We start from the raw sequence: 20,025 nt of genomic DNA on the forward strand, positions 1-20,025 counted from the left end.
TGTGCTAGTGGTTTAGGTTAGAAATACTATAAAATTTGGTTGTAATGATCGTTGTACAACTATAAATGTAATTGAGTAATAAAAAGCTGCTATAATAAAAAATACTTAATGGAGAAAAGCTGAATGCCTTCCCACTAAAATCTGGAACAAGCCAAGAATGACCATTCTAACCATTTTTATTCAATATAGTATTGGAAGTCCCAGCCACAGCAGACAAACAAAAGAAATAAAAGGTATCCAAATTGGAAGAGAGGAAGTACAACTGTCACGCTGTACAGATGACACAATACTATATATAGAAACCCCTAAGGATTCCACACAAAAACTACTGAAACTGATCAATGAATTCAGCAAAGTAGCAGGATATAAGATTAACATTCGGAAATGACATTACAGAAATATAATGTATATGTTACATTATTTATAATGTAAATATAAATTAACATTGCATTTCTGCATACTAACAATGAAATATTAGAAACGGAATATAAAAACACAATACCTTTCAAAATCACACCCCCCAAAATTAAATACCTAGGAATAAACATGACCAAGGAGGTGAAAGACATATGCAGAAAACAATAAAACATTAATCAAGGAAATTAAGGAGGATTCAAAGAAATGGAAAGATAGTCCATGCTCCTTGGGTGGAAGAATTAATATCATTAAGATGGCCATACTACCCAAAGCAATCTACAGATTCAATGCAATCCATTTCAAATTACCCATGACATTCTTTACAGAACTAGAACAAATAATCCAAAAATCTATATGGAAACATAAAAGGCCCAGAATTGCTGAAGCAATCCTGAGGAACAAAAACCAAGCCAGAGAAATAACTCTCCTATACTTCAGAAAATATTACAAGGATATAGTCATCAAGACATTATGATACTGGTAGAAAAACAGACATACAGACCAATGGAACAGTGTAGAGAACACAGAATAAACCCAGACACCTATGGTCAATTAATCTTCAACAAAGGAGGCAAAAAATATAAAATGGGAAAAAGTCTCTTCAGCAAGTGGTTCTGGGAAAAGTAGACAGCTGCATGTAAATCAATGAAACTAGAACATACCCTGACACCATGCACAAAAATAAACTCAAAGTGGCTTAAAGACTTACCCATAAGACAAGACACCATAAAACTCCTAGAAAAGAACATAGGCAAAACATTCTCTGACATCAACAGTGCAAATGTTTTCTTAGGTCATCCTCCCAAAGCAATATAAATAAAAACAAAAATAAACCAATGGGACCTAATCAAAATGGCAAGCCATAAAAAAAAAAAAAAGACAACCTATTGAATGGGAGAAAATTGTTTCAAATGATTCAACTGACAAGGGCTTAATCTCTATAATAGACCATCAACTCATATAACTCAACAGCAAAAAAACCCCCCAAACAACCCAATTGAAAAATGGGAAGGGAAGTTCCTGTCGTGGCGCAGTGGTTAACGAATCCGACTAGGAACCATGAGGTTGTGGGTTCGATCCCTGCCCTTGCTCAGTGGGTTAACAATCCAGCGTTGCCGTGAGCTATGGTGTAGGTCGCAGACAAGGCTCGGATCCCACGTTGCTGTGGCTCTGGCGTAGGCCGGTGGCTACAGCTCTGATTAGACCCCTAGCCTGGGAACCTCCCATATGCCGCGAGAGCGGCCCAAGAAATGGCAAAAAGACAAAAATAATAAAATAAAATTAAAAAAAAAGAAAGAAAAATGGGCAGAAGACCTGAATCAATTTTTCTCCAAAGAAGACATACAAATGGCCAATAGGCACATGTAAAAAATTCTCAACATCACTAATTATTAGAGAAATGCAAATCTGCAATGAGGTACCACTTCACACCAGTCGGAATAGCCATCATTAGTGTGTCTACAAATAACAAATGCCGGAGAGGGCGTAGAGATCAGGGAACCTTCCTACACTGTTGGTGGGAATGTAAATTGGTACAATCACTATGGAAAACAGTACAGAGGTGCCTCAGAAAATGAAATACAGAACTACCATATGATCCATCAATCACACTCCTAGGCATATATCTGGACAAAACTTTCACTGAAAAAGACATGTGAGAGTGGGAAAGTAATTCTCCCAGGGAATAGCAGTAGGATTGCCTCACAGTGTTACAACCCTTCTTGAGATTTGTGACAGTCAATGTGAAGTAAAACCACTTGGCACTCTAATGTGATTATCTCAACTGTTCTGAAAATGTATTTGTTAGTATCTTCCACAAGAATGTAGGTTAGTTGAGGGTCAAGATCCTGTCTAAACTGTTCACTGCTGAGACCCCTCAGTGTCTAACAGAGTGAGCCAATGAAGTCATTACTCGGGGATGAATAAGAAGCAGAAGGGCCTTTGACATATTAGTCAAAGCAGGACACATTAATGGTCATTTAGAGATTGCCATTTAAAGATAACACCATTTTGGTGAAATTAGGATTTTAAAAATACTACTTCTAAAAAATTGTGGCCTTGTCCATTAAATTTGAAATAAAGCATTTGGATGGCCACTGAGTGTTAAAGATATAGTCCAGTTGATTAAGGAAGTTCCCCTGTGGCATAGCAGATTAAGGATCCAGCATTGCCACAGCTGTGGCACAGGTCACAACTGCAGTGCAGGTTCAATCCTTGGCCCAGGAACTTCTACATGCTGTGGTTGCAGCCAAAAAATAAAAAAGATAAATTTCCTTACAGTTTTTCAATCACAAAACAAATGCTCATATTAGCTATCAGTTATAGTACATTTTGGAAGGATGTATGTAATAGGAAATAACACATATTTTTGGAGTCTACAAATACAAATGCCCCTCTTTGAGGGACCAAGAAAATCTTTTTAATGTTGTTCCACCTTCATTCCCTAAGATCACCATATGATCATGGTTGATTATCCCATGTGTGTTAATTTCATGATTATCGTCTTCAAAACTTTTTTATGAAATAACTTCCAACTTAGAAAATTTTGCAAAACTAAAACAAAGGGCTATGTACTCCTTATTCAGATTCATGTTATCTCAACTTGTTTTGTACTTTTCCTACTCTTGCTCTCTCTCTCTCTTTTCACTCTGTTCATAATTTTTTTCCTCTCAACTATTTGAGGGTAAGTTACATACATAATGATTAAATTTTTCAACAGCTGAGAAAAATGAGCAAGAATATTATGTTTTTGTTCAGTGCAAGATACAAGCCCACACACTCCATCACCACAACTCACCATCTTCCGGAGCATGCTTGTATTCTTTGTCTTCCATCACTTCGTAGTCAAATCCAAGGAGATCAATGGGGATGGTGTATTTCCTGGCGTAGTTCTGCTGGGCACCAGTCAGGAAGGCTTGTGTGAAGAAGAAGCCAGAAAGCCAGAAGACTGGAGGAGGGCCGACCTCGTACCATTGCTATGGTGTCAAAGCACAAGTGTCCTGATAATAGAGCCTTTTAACTTTGAAAGAAACACTTAATAAAATGTGTCCCAAACACTGCTGCTATTATCTTCTAGGTAAGCGAATTAACAAGCTAACACTTGGAGGAATAAAAAGCCATACTCTCGAAGTTTGAAAAGTAAGTAGTATATTCAGCATTTGTTCTGACTTCAATTTCATATCCATTGCACCAACTTGGGTATCATCATGTGTGTGAATGTAGATACAAATGTATCTGCCCACTGACTCCTTCAGAAAAGCTCCATACAATAGTGAATATCTAACATACATTATTACACGCTATACCATGTTGTTTAGTTGAATAAAAGAAGATACCCCTACCAGGTCTTGTCGGATGGTAATGTTTTCTCACTTTTTTCCTCTCTGGTTATTAGTAGAATATTCCTTCAGAAGTTTTCCCTCCTACTTCACCAAAATACAGTGAACTCCAACATACAAAAATAGTGTATTGTACAAGGAACTCCCAGAAGAAACAGGGTAGTGAGGGTTTATAAAGCTTATAAAGCCTTTATAAATACCAAGACCTGGATATTCTGTTCATATAAGTAGTTGTGTAATGACTCTAACTGAATAGTAAATTATGTAAGTTAGTCTGAAGAAATGAATTTGAATTACTTTCCCCTAGAAGAGTCCAAGGCAGAGTCATTTTTTAAGAGCAGTTTTAATTTAGTACCAAATTTAGGGCCAAAGGAGCCCTGATTTAAGGAAGGGAAGCTTAGTCATTTTACCCCTGTAGAAATTTCCTCACAGGCAATTTTTGATGCATTATGTACAGTAGCTAGGAAATTAATATGTCTAATGAATATAATTGTTAAATAGAACATAGTTAAGCACTGATATTGCCAGCTAATCAGGAGGTAGACTTCTGCCCTCTCAACATTTCCAAGATAATTAGCCATTGAGGTTATTACTGTCTTGGGCTGAAACAGTAATCTAGTGATTTCATGACCTGCAAGAGTGCTGGACAAGGAAGAAACAATGCTCCATGCTAGTAGCTTGTCTGGCTTTCTAAGATGCTCTACTGTAAAGATCTATTTTAATATTTAATGGAAAAATCAACACCGCCAGTTGTTTTCTTTCTTCGAATGTCATTGACTTGCATGTGAAACTTCACTGGATATGAACACCTGCTCCTAAAGATGCTTTCAGAGATTATCCTTCCAATACTCGGATTTTGACAGCTCAATATAAAAGTTGCATAAACTCTGTGCAGATATGAAGTACTGGTCATTTGTGCCTGGAATGCACAGAAAAACTACAGAGCAACGCTCATTACATTAGACATCCTGGTGAAGATAACAAAATCAGAAGAAAATTAATAAATGATTATTTGGAAGAACTCACCTGCAAAAACCTTAATCTTGCAAGGAAATCATTCACATAGCTCCCAAGTGGTTTAAGGCTTGGATATGATTTACCCATCCACATCCCTGGAATTTTGACATTCAGAATGCTGCTAACCACTTCCTCAAGATCTGTAGACATCACTACAAGCCCCTGAAACACATTTAACCCTTGTTTAACACCATAGGATACTAGATTTTGAATAATTTTATAATTATCCTTTGTTTGCAATTGTGATTAGTTACGGTTGAGTCATATAGTAAAAAAAGAGAAATTTTCTTTTACTCACATGTAAGTCATGGAGTCTTTGCATTATTCCTTAGAAAAACATTAATAATTTTCATTTAATAAAATTTTACAGGAAAATTTCTTTTATTGAAATATAAACGACATACAGCATTGCATTAGTTTTAGGTGTCTAATATAACATATTGATTTGATATTTGCATATATTGTGAAGTGATTACCACAATAAGTCTAGTTAAAATCCATCACCATATATGGTTATAAAATCTTTATCCTTGTGATAAGAATTTTTTAAGATATACTCTCTTAGCAACTTCCAAATGTGCAATACACTATTATTAACTACAGTCAGCAAGCTGCACAATATATCTCCATGCCTTATTTATTTTGTAACTGAAATTTCGCATCTTTTGACCCCCTTTTGCACCACCCTGGAAGATTTTTTTTTTCTTTTTTTTTTTTTTTTTTTTTTTAATTTTATTTTCCCACTGTACAGCAAGGGGGTCAGGTTATCCTTACATGTATACGTTACAATTACAGTTTTTCCCCCTTTTTTTTCTTATTATTATTATGGGAGATTTTCTTAATCAATACATGGCTACTTATTAGCTGTTAAATCACAGCCTAACTTTGACTTAAAGTTTACTTATCTATTAAATGGATAACTAATATTTCTCTACTCGCCTTCCTAAAAGGATAGTGACAAATATAAAATGAGGAAAATGATGTGAAATGCCTTGAAAAGTTAAAATATCCTGGATTGCAATTGTGAAATCCAATTGATTTTATTCCATTTTAAATGCCTGATGTAGAGATGGTAAAACTTTGATGTCCTTGCAAATTCCTATTTGATCTTTCAGGGCGGGTTGCCATCATTATTTCTGTTTTCTCCATAGTTGACAATATCCTTCCAACTAACATGGAGACGATTTTAGAGTAAATGAAATGGATTAAACACCCACATTTCATTTGCCTCCTTCCCCAAAACCATTGAAACAATAAAGGAATTTATTTTTTAAAAGCATAAGCCCAGGGAGTTCCTTGCAGCACAGTGGAAATGAATCTGACACTAGGAATCATGAGGTTGTAGGTTCCATCCCTGGCCTCATTGAGTGGGTTAAGGAGCCAGTGCTGCAGCGAGCTGTGGTGTAGGTTGCAGACGCAGCTTAGGCCAGCAGCTGTAGCTCTGATTCAACCCCTAGCCTGGGAACCTCCATATGCCATGGGTGTGGTCCTAAAAATGCATATATGTGTATGTGTGTATGCATGTATGTATATATAAGCATAAGCCCACAAATGCAGAAAAAAGGTAGGAAAAGGCAAGGCAATTTGGGAGCTAGAAAGCATATGGACAACTGGTGGCTGACTTGTAGTTAGTGGAGTCGGGAGAAACCAGATCCTAAACTGGTAGAGGGGAATCGACCAGATATACACTACAGGAAACTCAACAATATTTGGCATTGGTGGCTGGCTCTAGCTGAAAGGGAGGAGAGGAGGTGGTGCTAAATGAAAAAGAGTGATGAAACCTGGCTTAGAAAACAGAATCCTAGGTCTTCTCCCACAAAACTACACATCATCTACCTTGAACGAAACCTGGAAAGGAAAATGAAAAAATCCCTGCAGTGGGAAAATGCAGGCTCAGTTGGGTCAGAATTCCCACACTGAGGTTGGGAATTCACTGAACGCATGGGTTTCAGATGCTGAGTCCCCTGAGGCCTCATTCCCCTTTTATCTCCTGGAACACAGGAAGCCAGGCCTTCATCTTCCAAGGACATAGGAAGAACTAGGTTAAGGAGAAACCCATGACACTGACTGTTTCTTAGCCAAACGGCCTGGCTGGATTATACTACAGCTGGCCTGGGGGATTCCCCCTCTCAATAATAACTCACACCCAACCACTTTTCTCCACCTCCAACACTATGACAAGAAACTTGCTCAGTTGTATTACTTTAATCCTGTAGCTTGACTCTGCCTGTGTTCTTGTTTCCCTATAGTCCTTTCTGCAGTGGTCAGAGCAAACTGAAAAATGTAAAATAGATCATTTCACTTCACTGCTTAAAACCGTCTGAAGGGTTCCTTTTAGCTTTATACTTCAGAGTAAAATTGAAGATCCTATCCTTGGCTGACCAGGCCATCACAAAGCCTGTCCCCCCATCCTACTGTTTACTCCTGCTCACTGCGTTTCAGCCAAACCAGCCTTCCAGATCGTGCTTCCAGGTCATACCAAACTGGGTTTCTCAGGGCCTTTGTGCTGGCCAGACCCTCTGCCCAAACGTTTCATAGCTTTCTCCTCACCTCAGGCCTCTCTCTGCTCATGGGTCAGCTCCTCAGAGGGGCTGGATCCCAAATGACTGAGTTTCCCACCCATCATTCTCTACATCCTTACTCCATTTGATTTTTTTTTTCCACAGGACTATTTTTGTTTATTTTTATTATTATTATTTTTTTTTTTTGTCTTTTTGCCATTTCTTGGGCCACTCCCGCGGCATATGGAGGTTCCCAGGCTAGGGGTCAAATCGGAGCTGCAGCTGCCAGCCTACGCCAGAGCCATAGCAACGCAGGATCCGAGCCGCGTCTGCGACCTACACCACAGCTCACGGCAACGCCGGAACCTTGACCCACTGAGCAAGGGCAGGGATCGAACCCTCAACCTCATGGTTCCTAGTCGGATTCGTTAACCACTGTGCCACGACGGGAACTCCTATTTTTGCTTATTTTTAAATTGTTACTTCCAATTAAAGTTAAGTCCTATAAGGGTGGCAGCTTTGTCCTTCTTACTCCGTAACACTTCATGCCTTCTTAGCATATATCCCATCCAGCAAATGATTGCTATCTTCTATAGTCTATATTTATTGACCTGTTTAGTAACTGTCAGCCCCAGAATTCTATATGCTTTTCAAGGGCAGGGATTTTTTTTTTTTTCTATCCCCAGAACCAGGAACAGTACTTTCACAGAATCTGTGCCCAATAAATATTTGCTAAGTAAATGAATGATACATTTACTTCAGTGATTTCTCCTTGCTGTACTTCCCCTTACCTTGATTGCTTTCTGGATGTTCACACATGATTCTCTTATAGTCTGCAGCAGCTTATTGAACCGACCCATCTCTTGGACAAGCACCGTGTTCATGCTCTGAGTGTAAGTGGTTGGGTATCTCCTCATGGCAGCCTCGATGTCAAAGTTGTTGGGAAGTTTACCCAAGATGTCACCAGCCACCTCGTTGACCACCTCATCTGATGACTTTGCGCCAGCACCTGCTGAACGAGACTGGGCAGAATCCAAAGTACAGGTTAGAAATCCTCATAAAGGTCTGAGAGCTGCTGGATGGGACAACTCCTAAAGTAAATTTTATAAGAGCAAGGACTACTTTCCTATTTTATCTATGATTCTTCTCCATGTAAGATTTATTGAAGGGATGATAACAGGCATGGGAATGGAGTTTCAGGAGAAAAATGATTGTTAGAGAGACGGTAGAAGGGCAGGCACAATGTTCAGAGGCTGAAGAGGGTCTAGGGGAGGCAAACAAGCTGCACATCGAGCTGTCTGGGGGGCTGGGAGAGCAGATGCTGTGGGAGAGGGGGAAAAGTGTGCAAATGGTGGCATGGCCGAGTGATGATGGGCATCAAAACACAGGAGGGGGAAATCTGATCTTGCTTTGAGAAAGCCTGCTACAAAATATATTTGCTAATAACTCTGGTGCCTACTGGTTGCCAAACACAGAGATATAGTTTTCTCCTTGAACCAGGAGGACAAAGAAAATAAGCTCATCTCTTCCAAGCAGTTGGAAGAGTTATAGGGAAAAGGCAGACTTCAGTGATTCACATTGGAAGCAAGGAAGGGGAATTTCATTTCAATTTTTATTTTTTATGTTTCTAGTGGCACCATGTAAATGAATCTATATTTTCTGGGAAAACCCTTTAAGTCCTCAGAATGAATGTGTGTGTGTGTGTGTGTGTGTGTGTGTGTGTGTGTGTGTGTGTGTGTGTGTTTTGAGAGAGAAAAAGCACTATTAGAATATAAATGAATATATCTTATATTTTTCCAGTCCTAGGAAATTGTGTTTTGTCTCTTTCAGATTTCATATTTCCTAGTTCCTATACTGGATCTATTCTATAAATATTGACTATTAGTTCTACTTAAGTTTCTAGTGAGATTTTTAATGCTCCTTACCATGTTCCTGTGAAGTTGCACAATGAAAAAATTAAATGGGGAGTTCCCGTCATGGCTCAGTGGTTAACTAGTCTGACTAGGAACCATGAGATTGTGGGTTCGATCCCTGGCCTCACTCAGTGGGTTAAGGATCCGGCGTTGCCCTGAGCTGTGGTGTAGGTCGCGAATGTGGCTTGGATCCTGTGTTGCTGTGGCTCTGGCATAGGTTGGTGGCTACATCTCTGATTCAACTCCTAGCCTGGAAACCTCCATATGATGTGGGTGCGGTCCTAGAAAGGCAAAAGACCAAAAATGACAATAATAATAATAATAATAATAATAATTGAATGGTGGTTAAGTGTTAATTCTATGCTAGTAAAAAAAAAAAGGGATATGCCAGTATAATAATCCTTTATCATGATTCCAAAGTGCTAGTCTTACAACTAAATATACAAAACAAATTATATAGAAGGTAATGAATATTTGGCTCAAATTAGTGAAATATTTTTTTCTGTTGTATTTAAAGAATCAAGTACTGATTTCTATTTGCAATATACTACAAACTCATTAAAAACATTCTTATTTTCTAACAAGAGTTGTGTTTCCACCAACACCCCCTCAAGAAAAACCCAAAAAAACAACCCCCCCCCCAGAAACAAAAAATAAGTCCCAGGCCTGTAGCCCTTCAAAAATATAAGTAAAATATTTTAGTAACACAAACATTTCTATACCTAGTTCTCACACACCAAAATCACATAATCAGGGTTATAGGTACTGAAAGTAATAGCCAATTGATATTGAGAATTCAGAGAGAAAAGGTGTTATTTGTAATTATTTAATTTAGCTTTTTTCTTTTTACCACCTTTCCTTAGAGTTTTCACAAATACCATTTGAAATCTTCTAAGGTTTGTTTTCTTTTTATTAAACAAATAAAGATTCATTTTCTTTGGATCCATTTTCAAAGAGACATCACAGAATTTAACCTTTCCATTTCTAGCTTTATAATATTTTAAGTAGAAATGATGTTCTTATTTAAAAGAGAGTCTGGCAGTGAAGCACAAACACAAGAGCTCTGCTACATTCAGTGTTGGCCACTCTCATTTTGAAAAATACATAATTTTAGTTAAATACATAATGTAAAAATCTTATCATCGTTACCTTGCTCTTCAACCTGCAGCTCTGGCCTCTCTTTGCCTCTAAATTGTGGTGAACCCAGTGCAGAATCACTGACTCCTGCCTACCCACTGCTATAATTGTACTTGCCAATCTGAGTTGGAGGCTATGGAAAGAGGTTGTTTATATACCAAGAAGATACCCCAAGTGTGTATAAACTTATCTGTTTGGTTCTGAGTCATTTCCTGTCCGAACGAGCCCACTGTTTTATGTATTCTGTCATGTGGCACAGCCCATCGAGTTTAAATAAAGCCAAAAGACACTATAAATCTCCTGTGGTCAGACTCTGCATACTACATGCACTGATGTTCCTAAAGTTCTACTTATTTGGGTCTGTATATATACTTTTATACTCACGCAGTAAACTGATTTTAGTGCTATTAACATGTAAAATGGACATAAAAATAGTCTTTGTCCTTTCTGCTTTATTAGAAAATGTCATCTTACAGCAAACCAGAGCTAAAAATTCCATGAACTCATCTATCAACGAGAGCTCACTATTTCATCTCCCTAATACAGTTTTTTAGCCTCTTCCTTCCTGCATAGCATCTCTGGTTATCTGCCTTTAGGTCCTATCTCATTTTTAGAGTCTAGAAAGAGTATCACATAGTGGTTCAGAACACAGATTCTGAGGCCAAACTAGTGGGAGTCAGGCTGCTTGGCTTTGAGTCCTGGTTTGAAATTGTACTAGCTGCCCTTCAATAAGTTACTTAATCTTTCTGAGTTTTTTGGCTGTAAATGGGAATAAGTAGCACGCTTACTTCACGAGACTGTCATAAGCACTACACTGTTATACGTAAAGCATTTAGAACAGTGCTCCCACACAGGAAGCACCATGTAAGTATTATCCATTGTTATTATTACTCTGAGATTTCATAGGAACAAAAAAGATCACCTCAAATAAGCTCATGGGATAATGTGCTTGACTAAATAATCATCCTTAGTTTGCTAAAATTTCATTTAGTCACAAAGAGAACACATCATTTGGACTGCTTTGCTCTCAAAAAAAAAAATAATAAGCATGTCTCCTAAGGGGAGAATATAAGAGAAGATCTCTTAATAGATAAGCAAGATTAAATATCTTTCATTCAAATGTACAGACTCATGCCCATGGCATGCTAAATTCTGGAGCCTTGGAAGGGCATTCTCTGATATGCCCTTACATTCATGCTCTCACCACTGGAGCTGCTTGTCTGAGTCAAAGTTTCTCCTAAACCTTTTAATTAGTTTGTACCTACTACTGCAATTATACATAGTATGTAATCTGATAAAATACTGATGTGAAAGAATTGTTCCTATGCAGACTAGGTTAAATGTTCTAGAACATTTGATAAAGATAAATCATTTAAAAAATATTGACCTAGTAAACGACTATAAAATAAAATAGGCAAAATACTGGATGGATTCTGCATCAAACTGCTTCCAGGTATCTTTGAAACTCTTCTTCCACTTTAAAGAATTAAAAAGGGACATACTATATAACATATTTGGTCATGATTTAAGCAAGAAAGGCTATACCAAACTCCTAGCAGCAGAATGGTATCAAAAAGTATCCAGAGATTCTCAAAGAATGTTACCCACAAAACTCCTGGCAGCAGAGTGAAACTCAGTTTTTTCCCAGTCAAAAGACTTATGAAAACAAAACCCACACATTCATTTACTGTACACTGAAACCCTTATTTGAGGTACATTTTTCTTTTCGTTAAAATGGGCCTCCACTTTAACCGATGGAGTTCTGTACATTGGCCTTTACGGTGCTGTCTCATGCTCCTGGGGGAGCATCCTTTCCAGCCTTAGAAGCCAGTTCCTGTACAGATCACACACCTGTGTGAGAAGAATGTTATCGAACAGCAGTTGAGTTTCTGACTGATCTTTAGTGATATCTGCATTGGCATTCATCCCAAAGATTTCCGGTGCTGGGGTCAACGGCAGTGTCTTTGTATATTCAATGTAGCTTTTGTGCTGCAAAGATGAATAACAGGGGGTCAGAAGGTTAGAAATCAATTATCCTGTAGAACTTGCTCACTGAAAAGAGATAATTTTCAATACTCAAGTTATTGAGTGCATGAGCCTGTGAGACTGGACACTGAATGCTTTTATTTTCTTTCAACCTGGGCCAAAGCTTAAAAAAAAGAATATGGACATATTTAGAGAGAAAAAATATACCATTCAATTGGAATGGATTTTAAAATGGAGACGGATACCCTGGTCACTTCATTTAGAAATTTCTTCCAGAGTAATCTTTCTGTGCCGCATTTTCTGATGACTATTCTTAGTTTATCACGATTAACAATTTGTTATAACAATAGTTATAACAATTTACAACAATAATTTTGTCTGCTTTACTCTGATTTTTTTGTTTACTCTTATTGTGAGAAATCCACATAATTCAGAAAAGCAAAAATTACCTGAGATTTTATCATCATGAGATAACTATTATTGATATGGTAAATCTCTTTATATATATGCAAACACATTTTATATTTTATTTACATGAACTTCTATCAAAATTCCATAGTTTTCTTGATGCTCATATAATCATATACAAACATTCATATACATATATGGTTGAGGGGGAAACTGGTCATTGATGGTTTTTTGACATGAGTCATGATACATAACTGACTTCATCATGCCATCGTCTCACTGGCCTGTTCATCATAGGAGATCTTGTTACCCTGATGCCCCATGTTGGCTTGCCCTACCCAGTCAGTGATTTTGGCTCTGGGATTGATTTTTCTCTGCATCTCTATCCCTAGAATTCATCCCAGTGGATGATGGGGTCATGGTATGTGCCTCTGTTGCATGTACCTGTGTGTTTAACTCTCACTATGTGCCCTTTTGACTTCTGGGAATAAAATGAGAACCAATTAAATGTGCTGGCAGTCCCTGGAAATCTACTGTGTGATAATCTGAAGGCAAATACTATATCTTCTATTAGACAGGACTGGAAAAAAACAGCAGAAGAGAAGCTTGGCCTTGTGAAGCAGGTATGATGCTCTGCCCCTTTCTACCTGTGGGATCTTGGGCAAGTCATTTAACTTTAGTGAATGTGCTTTCTCAGTTGTAAAGGGGAAAGAATAACACCAATGTTAATTAGATGCTCTAGTAGATAATTACATGTAACTGTAAATAATTAAGCATGATCTAAATATTAACTATTATTGTTAATAATATTTTGTAGCCCTTTCTCCTGTGTATTTCCATTTTAACTGAGGATAATATCTTTTACTCAAAGAGCTGAATGCACAATAACAGAATTTCAAGTGATTAAGTGAAACCATTCTTGAGTGAGGAATGTTTCTGATAGTCCTCACATTGCTAGGAAACCAACTCCATCTTTGCATGGGGTTGGCTCTGTCCCTACAAGACCGAAGAAAGTGCCCACAATACTTAACAAACAACAACAACAAAAAGGTCTGTGAAAAACACCCACCATTTTCAAGATCAGAGGAATTTCATGATTTACTGCTTTTAATTTTACTTACATCACCAGAAGGAGGCGCAAAGTAGATGCCACTGGAGTCGAATTTGTAGAGCGGATTTTCAACTAATTCCGTGTTGAAAAACTTGTTCAGGATGGTGCGCAGCGTGCGCCGGTCCCAGTCGTCTGTCACGCGGCCTCCGTAGTTGCATTCACCGGTCATATAGCGCAGGGCGTCATAGGGCAGCTCCTAGGGTGACAGCACAATTGTTCAGCTAGTCAAGAGGTAGTCGTGGCACATTACAGAGAATCAGGTTTCTTGCATTGCTCATGTTATTAAACAGTTTACAAAAAGTTTGCAGCAACACAATTTCCCGTAAGATACTTCCTGGCTAATTGCTGCGATTTTCCCCAGGGTCTCTCTCTCTCTCTCTCCTTTTGTGGTTTGTCATTTCCATTCATTGAGTCGATGTGACTAGAAACCCTCTATTTACTTGTGAACTCACGTACTAGTCAACCAACGTGAATGGATCATCTACTATGTGTCTGATGCAAAGTAAGTTAGACCATAGTCTATCCTTGAAAATCTTGTACTGCTGAGTGACATGCAAAACAAACCCAATATGGGAGTTCCTGCTGTGGTACAGTGGGTTAAGTAAGGATCCAGCCACACCTGTGGCTGGGATTCATCCCTGGCCAGAGGACATACATATGCCATAGGTGCGGCCAAAAAATCACAACAATAAAAATCAAATCCAATTTAATTCAGAGATAATCAGTGTTAATTTCCTTTACCACTTTTTTAATATCTGTAGATATTTTCACAATTGGAATTACACTGTATATACATTTTTTTTTTGCATATAATTTTAACCAAATCTCATATCATGAGGTATCCTTTTTGTCTTTTTAGGGCCGCACTCACGGCATATGGAGGTTCCCAGGCTAGGGGTCTAATTGGAGCTGTTGCTGCCTGCCTACACCAGAACCACACCAACGCCAGATCTGAGCCCCATCTGCGACCTACACCACAGCTCAGGGCAATGTCAGATCCTTAACCCACTAAGCAAGGCCAGGGATCGAACCTGCAATCTCATGGTTCCTGGTTGGATTTGTTTCCCCTGCACCATGATGGGAACTCCTATGAGGTATCCTTTACCATTTCATGAAATACTCTTTGAAAATACTTTTTAATAACTGTCTTCTAAAATTGAACACTTCAGTTGCTCCTAATTTTCTACATTGTTAAATTATGTTTCATTAAATATATACTCCTCAAAACTTCTAATGATTCTCTAGCCTAGATCCCTGAAAAGGAAATTACAATGTCAACGGAAAGGGGTTTTATAAAAGGCAATTAATTAATGCTACCAAATTGCTTTCCTGAAAGGCTATAGCAATTGTAGGAATCAGTTTTAAAATCTTTGCTTATTTGATCGCCCAAAGATAATTAATATTGTGTTAATTTGCATTTTCTAGAATACTAATGAAATTTATCATCTTTCACATATTTAATAACATTTGTACTTCTGTGAACTACCCTCCTACCAATTTTTTCAATTAAAGTTAAAATAGTTTTATTTGTATAAGCTCTTATATAAAAAACAAACTTTATCACATTTATAGAAATATTTTTCCTGTTAGTTTACTTTTTTATGTTCTATAGTATACAGAATTTCTAAAGATTTATGAATGCAAAATGAGTAGTGTTTCATATTGTGATTTTATGTATCCTAAGCACAAATACTTACACACCCACGAGCAATATAGAGAATTCTCTCTCTCTCTGCTTACAAGAAAACTGAGTATTATAATTTAGAAAAAAATTGATAATTAACAATAAAATTGTTTTTAATTTTTAATTTAATTTTTGAACCATAATTGAAACATAAAATTATATTAGTTTCAGGTGTACAATATAATGATTTGATATTTGTATATACTGTGAAATAATCACCACAGTAAGTCCATTTAACATCTATCACCATAGGGAGTTCCCGTCATGGCTTAGTGGTTAACGAATCTGACTACAACCATGAGGTTGCAGCTTCGATCCCTGGTCTTGCTCAATGGGTTGAGGATCCAGCGTTGCCTTGAGCTGTGGTATAGGTTGCAGACGTGGCTCGGATCCCGTGTTGCTGTGGCACTGGTGTAGGCCAGTGGCTACAGCTCTGATTCAACCCCTAGCCTGGGAACCTCCATATGCTGCAAGAGTGGCCCAAGAAATTGCAAAAAGACAAAAAAAAAAAAAAAAATCTATCACCATAATTACAATTTTTGTGTGTGTGTTGAGAACTTTTAAGACCCATTCTCTTTAGCAATTTTCATTATGCAATACAGTATTATTAACTATCATCACCATGCTGTAATTTTACTTTTTGATATTGACATTTTAAAATGTTTATTTACCACTTCTTTTTCTCATTGTTAAATTATCTGCTTTGTTCTTTTGTGTGTTTTTCCCAGATGATTTTTTAATTATTGAAAGCTCTTTATAAAGATACTGAATAAGTTTGTCAGACACATTGTAGACGTTTTATCCAATTTTCTTTGGCCTTTTATTTTATGATGTTTAATTGTTTACATTTTAATATAGCAATTAAAAAAATGTTTTCTACTTGAATATAGCAATGTTCTACTTTGGCATTTTTTTCATCATTTTTTGCACTTTACGTGCCCTTCTTGCAAGTTACCTGCAAAAGCTAAATATATATATCCTATGTCTTATTGATCTCACTTTGAGGGATCTCAGAAAAAAACAGCACTTGGGAAGAATAGGTGGTAGTGATGAGAGATGGGGAATTTATTGCATTTGGGGTTGGGAATCACAAGACTTGTTACTAGACAGAAATGGAAGTGGAGGGATTGAAGTTTGGAAAGTAAGTCAGTGACTGAGACCTGGTGGAGAAACAAGCAGAATCAGAGGAAGGACACAGCAGGGTGATGCTCCTCCCCAAGTGTGAGGGGAGTTTGCAGATGCAGATACTGCCCCGGCTTGCCTTGTGGACAGGTCCCCACCTCATAAAAATGAAATATAGAGGAAAACTTCTGTGCAAATTAAACAGTATATGAGGCTGAGCTGGCCCCTGGGAGGGCTATGTGAGGCAGACATAAGCTGAACTGGAAGGGAAGGACTTTGATTTATGCATAAAGGGTTAAACTTGCCAACACTCCCCCTGAGAGCTGACGGGTAAACTCTCAGCAGCTTGATCACAATCTGGCCCAATCGAATACGAGAGTGCCTTCTCCCAGGGGGTGGATCCATAGGCTGGGGCTGCAGAAACAGCAGCAGCTTGCAGCTGGGATTGCTTCCCTGTTCTGTTATTAGAGGGTTGAGATCATGGCTGGGAGAGAGTGCAGAAGTCGGCAGCTACTATGCAAGGTTATATATGAAGTTACCCACTCTAACATTGCTTATTAGTAAGAAATAAAAAGGAAATAAAATCCTGAGAGTCAAAAGGAGAAATGCTGTGTATGCGGCTATTGAGATAAAGGTCTATATCTACTTTGGAAGTTGTCCACAACACATGTAAGTGAGAAAAGCAAGCTGAAAATGATATGTAAAAAGTCTGGAGAGGCCTAAACTGTGAAACTGGTTGCTTTGAGGTGAAGTTATGGTGGGAGTGAGGAGTAGGTCTTTCACTCACACACAATCACACACACAAATCAAAGCAAAAGCAACAAAAGAATTACCCATCTGCCAAGCATATTATATATATGTATGTATTTTATACTTTTACATTTTAATTTTTCCTATATAGTTTTTTAAAACTAAAATATATAAAGAACTCATATAGCTCAGTAACAAAAACCCAACAATCTGATTCAAATATAGGCAGAAGACTTGAATAGCTATTTTCCAAAGAAGGCATGCAGATGGCCAATAGGCACATGAAAAGATGCTCAACCTCACTAATCACCAGGAAAATGTATATCAAAACCACAATGAGATGTCACTTCACACCTGTCAGAATAGCTATCATCAAAAAGACAAGAAATAATACATATATTGAAGAGGATGTGGTGAAAAGGAGCTCTCATGTATTGTTAGTGGAAATGTAAATTGCCACAGTCACTATGGAAAACAGTATGGAAGTTCCTAAAAAATATTAAAAATAAAACTACCATATGACCCAGCAATTCTACCTCTGTGTATATATCCAAAGAAAATGAAATCACTAATTTGAAAGGTTATATGCACCCCTGTGTACACGGCAGCATTATTCACAATAGCTAAGATATGGAAGCAATATAAGTGCCCATTGATAGAAGAGTGGATAAAGAAGATGTGGACTAGATGTGGAATAGTCAATGGAATACTACTCACCCATAAAAATGAAATCTTGCCATCTGTGACAACATAAATGGATTCTGAGGGTATTATACTAAGTGAAATAAGTCAGAGGTGAACAAATACTGCATGATTCCATGTATATGTGGCATCAAAAAAAAATAGCAAATGAACAAACAAAACTTACAGATACAGAGAATAGACTGATGGCTGCCAGAGAGGCAGGGAGTTGCAAGGAGGGCAAAATGGGTGAAAGGGATTAAGATGCACAAACTTCCAGTTGCAAAATAAGTCATGGAGATGTAATGTACAGCATGGTGACTTTAGTTGAAAATGTTGTATTGCAAATGTGAAAGGTACTAAGAAATTAAATCTTAAAAGTTCTCATCACAAGAACAAAACTTTTTTAACTTTGCATGCTGGCAGATAACTAGGCATATGCATTTTGCAATATATACAAATGTTGAATTGTACTATACACCTGAAACTAATATGATATGGAAGGTCAATTATGCTTCAATAAAAAATTACAAAATTTTGATTGCCGAAGAAAGATTACACTAGATTTACCATCGAAGGGAACTGTGAATCACATGCCTCAGAGAATCCTTCTTTACCCCTTTGTGAGTTGTATGTGATGTGTGAATAGCAGTTTTGTCCAGTTTGCCATATGATCACTGTGCTGGAGGAATAGGAAATGCTGCTGAACTGTCATCCAGTAGGAGGAATCAATTCAGTCAGTCCCGAATGTCATTAGAAGATTTTCTGCAGCATTTGCCAGGATGAACAATTTACCTGATATTCCTTATTTACTCCATATGCTCTTTCCCCCTTTTTACCTGGCTGCTCAGTCTGCACTTTCCATTTCTCCTGTCCTGTCTCCTACCTTTGATCTCGGGTGCTCACCGAGAGCCAGGCTTTAGTTCTTTTTTATGCCGCAAGGGCTCCCTTTTAAATCTTAGGTATTCTCAGGCTTCTCCTTACACATTAGCAATTCACAATTCTCTGTGCTCATTCTCTTCTCTTGGACTTTATATCTATATACCAAAAGCCTATCCGATATCTTTGATATCTTACATGTAGACACCCCAGAGGTATAAATGTATGAGACTGAATTATTTACCCACTCACCTACGTCCCCATTCTACTAACCCACCTGCTATATAGCTGTGATTTCCCAGTGCTATTCCCTGTTTGGATTAATGAATGGTAGGATCACCAATTGAGATCCCAAATCTAACATTAACAGACCCCATTCTAGCTCAAATGCTTTAGTTTAAACTTTTATCTTCTCTTGCCTGGGTTATCATGTTGGTCTCCTGTGTTAGTTTTCTAGGGCTCCCAATAGATGGCTTAAAATGACAGCAATTTATTGTCTGATACTCCTAGAGGCTAGAAGTTTAAAATCAAGGTGTTGGCAGAGCCACACTCCCTCCAAAACTTCTAAGAGTATCCTTCCTTGCCTCTTGCAGCTTCAGCAGCCTCCTTGGTTTGTCATAGCACAACACCAAGCTGCCTCCCTTTTTACATGGCAGTCTTCTCTGTGTATCCGAACTTCCCTCTTCTTAAAATGATACCAGTCATATTCTAGTAAGGAACCACCCGACTCCAGTATGACTTCATCTTAGTTTAACTATATCTGCAGCAACTCCACTGTCAAATAAGCTCACATTCTGAGGTACTATAGATTAGAACGTCAACATATTTTTTTTTGGCAGGGGAACATAATCCAACTCCTATCATCTAAAACTGGCCTGTCATTTAAACCCTTCAAATCTACTCTTCACTGTTGCCAGAGTAGTCTTTCTAAAATGCAAATACCCTCCTAAAAGCAGCCCAATAACAAAAGAATAATCCCAAATCAGTTAACATAAGGATGTTCCAAATCACTTATACTTAACCATACCTTTTTCCTTACTTGTATTTTTTTAAAACCATCTTATTGCTGCTTCTTTCCACC

General features: G+C 37.8%; 1 protein-coding gene across 12 annotated transcripts in view; it reads right to left on the minus strand.

The window, feature by feature from the left end:
- DNAH7 (dynein axonemal heavy chain 7) overlaps nucleotides 1-20,025 on the minus strand; it is a 262,758-nt gene that overhangs the window by 16,754 nt on the left and 225,979 nt on the right. For all 12 annotated transcript variants that reach the window (XR_014830006.1, XM_085000229.1, XM_085000233.1 and 9 more), the window contains 5 exons: nucleotides 13,839-14,024; nucleotides 12,175-12,312; nucleotides 8,065-8,295; nucleotides 4,782-4,934; nucleotides 3,215-3,392 (listed from right to left, as the gene is read on the minus strand). Coding sequence is in view for 11 of the 12 variants with exons in the window: in XM_085000229.1 (XP_084856355.1) it covers nucleotides 3,215-3,392; nucleotides 4,782-4,934; nucleotides 8,065-8,295; nucleotides 12,175-12,312; nucleotides 13,839-14,024 (886 nt within the window). In the remaining variant the exon portion in view is untranslated. The remainder of the gene's footprint in view (nucleotides 1-3,214; nucleotides 3,393-4,781; nucleotides 4,935-8,064; nucleotides 8,296-12,174; nucleotides 12,313-13,838; nucleotides 14,025-20,025) is intronic.

Source organism: Sus scrofa, chromosome 15 (assembly GCF_054392235.1).
Source record: "Sus scrofa isolate SSC_HxYL_T2T_F1_AM1 chromosome 15, Sscrofa_HxYL_maternal_Yorkshire_Landrace_v2.0, whole genome shotgun sequence".
Taxonomy (NCBI): domain Eukaryota; kingdom Metazoa; phylum Chordata; class Mammalia; order Artiodactyla; family Suidae; genus Sus; species Sus scrofa.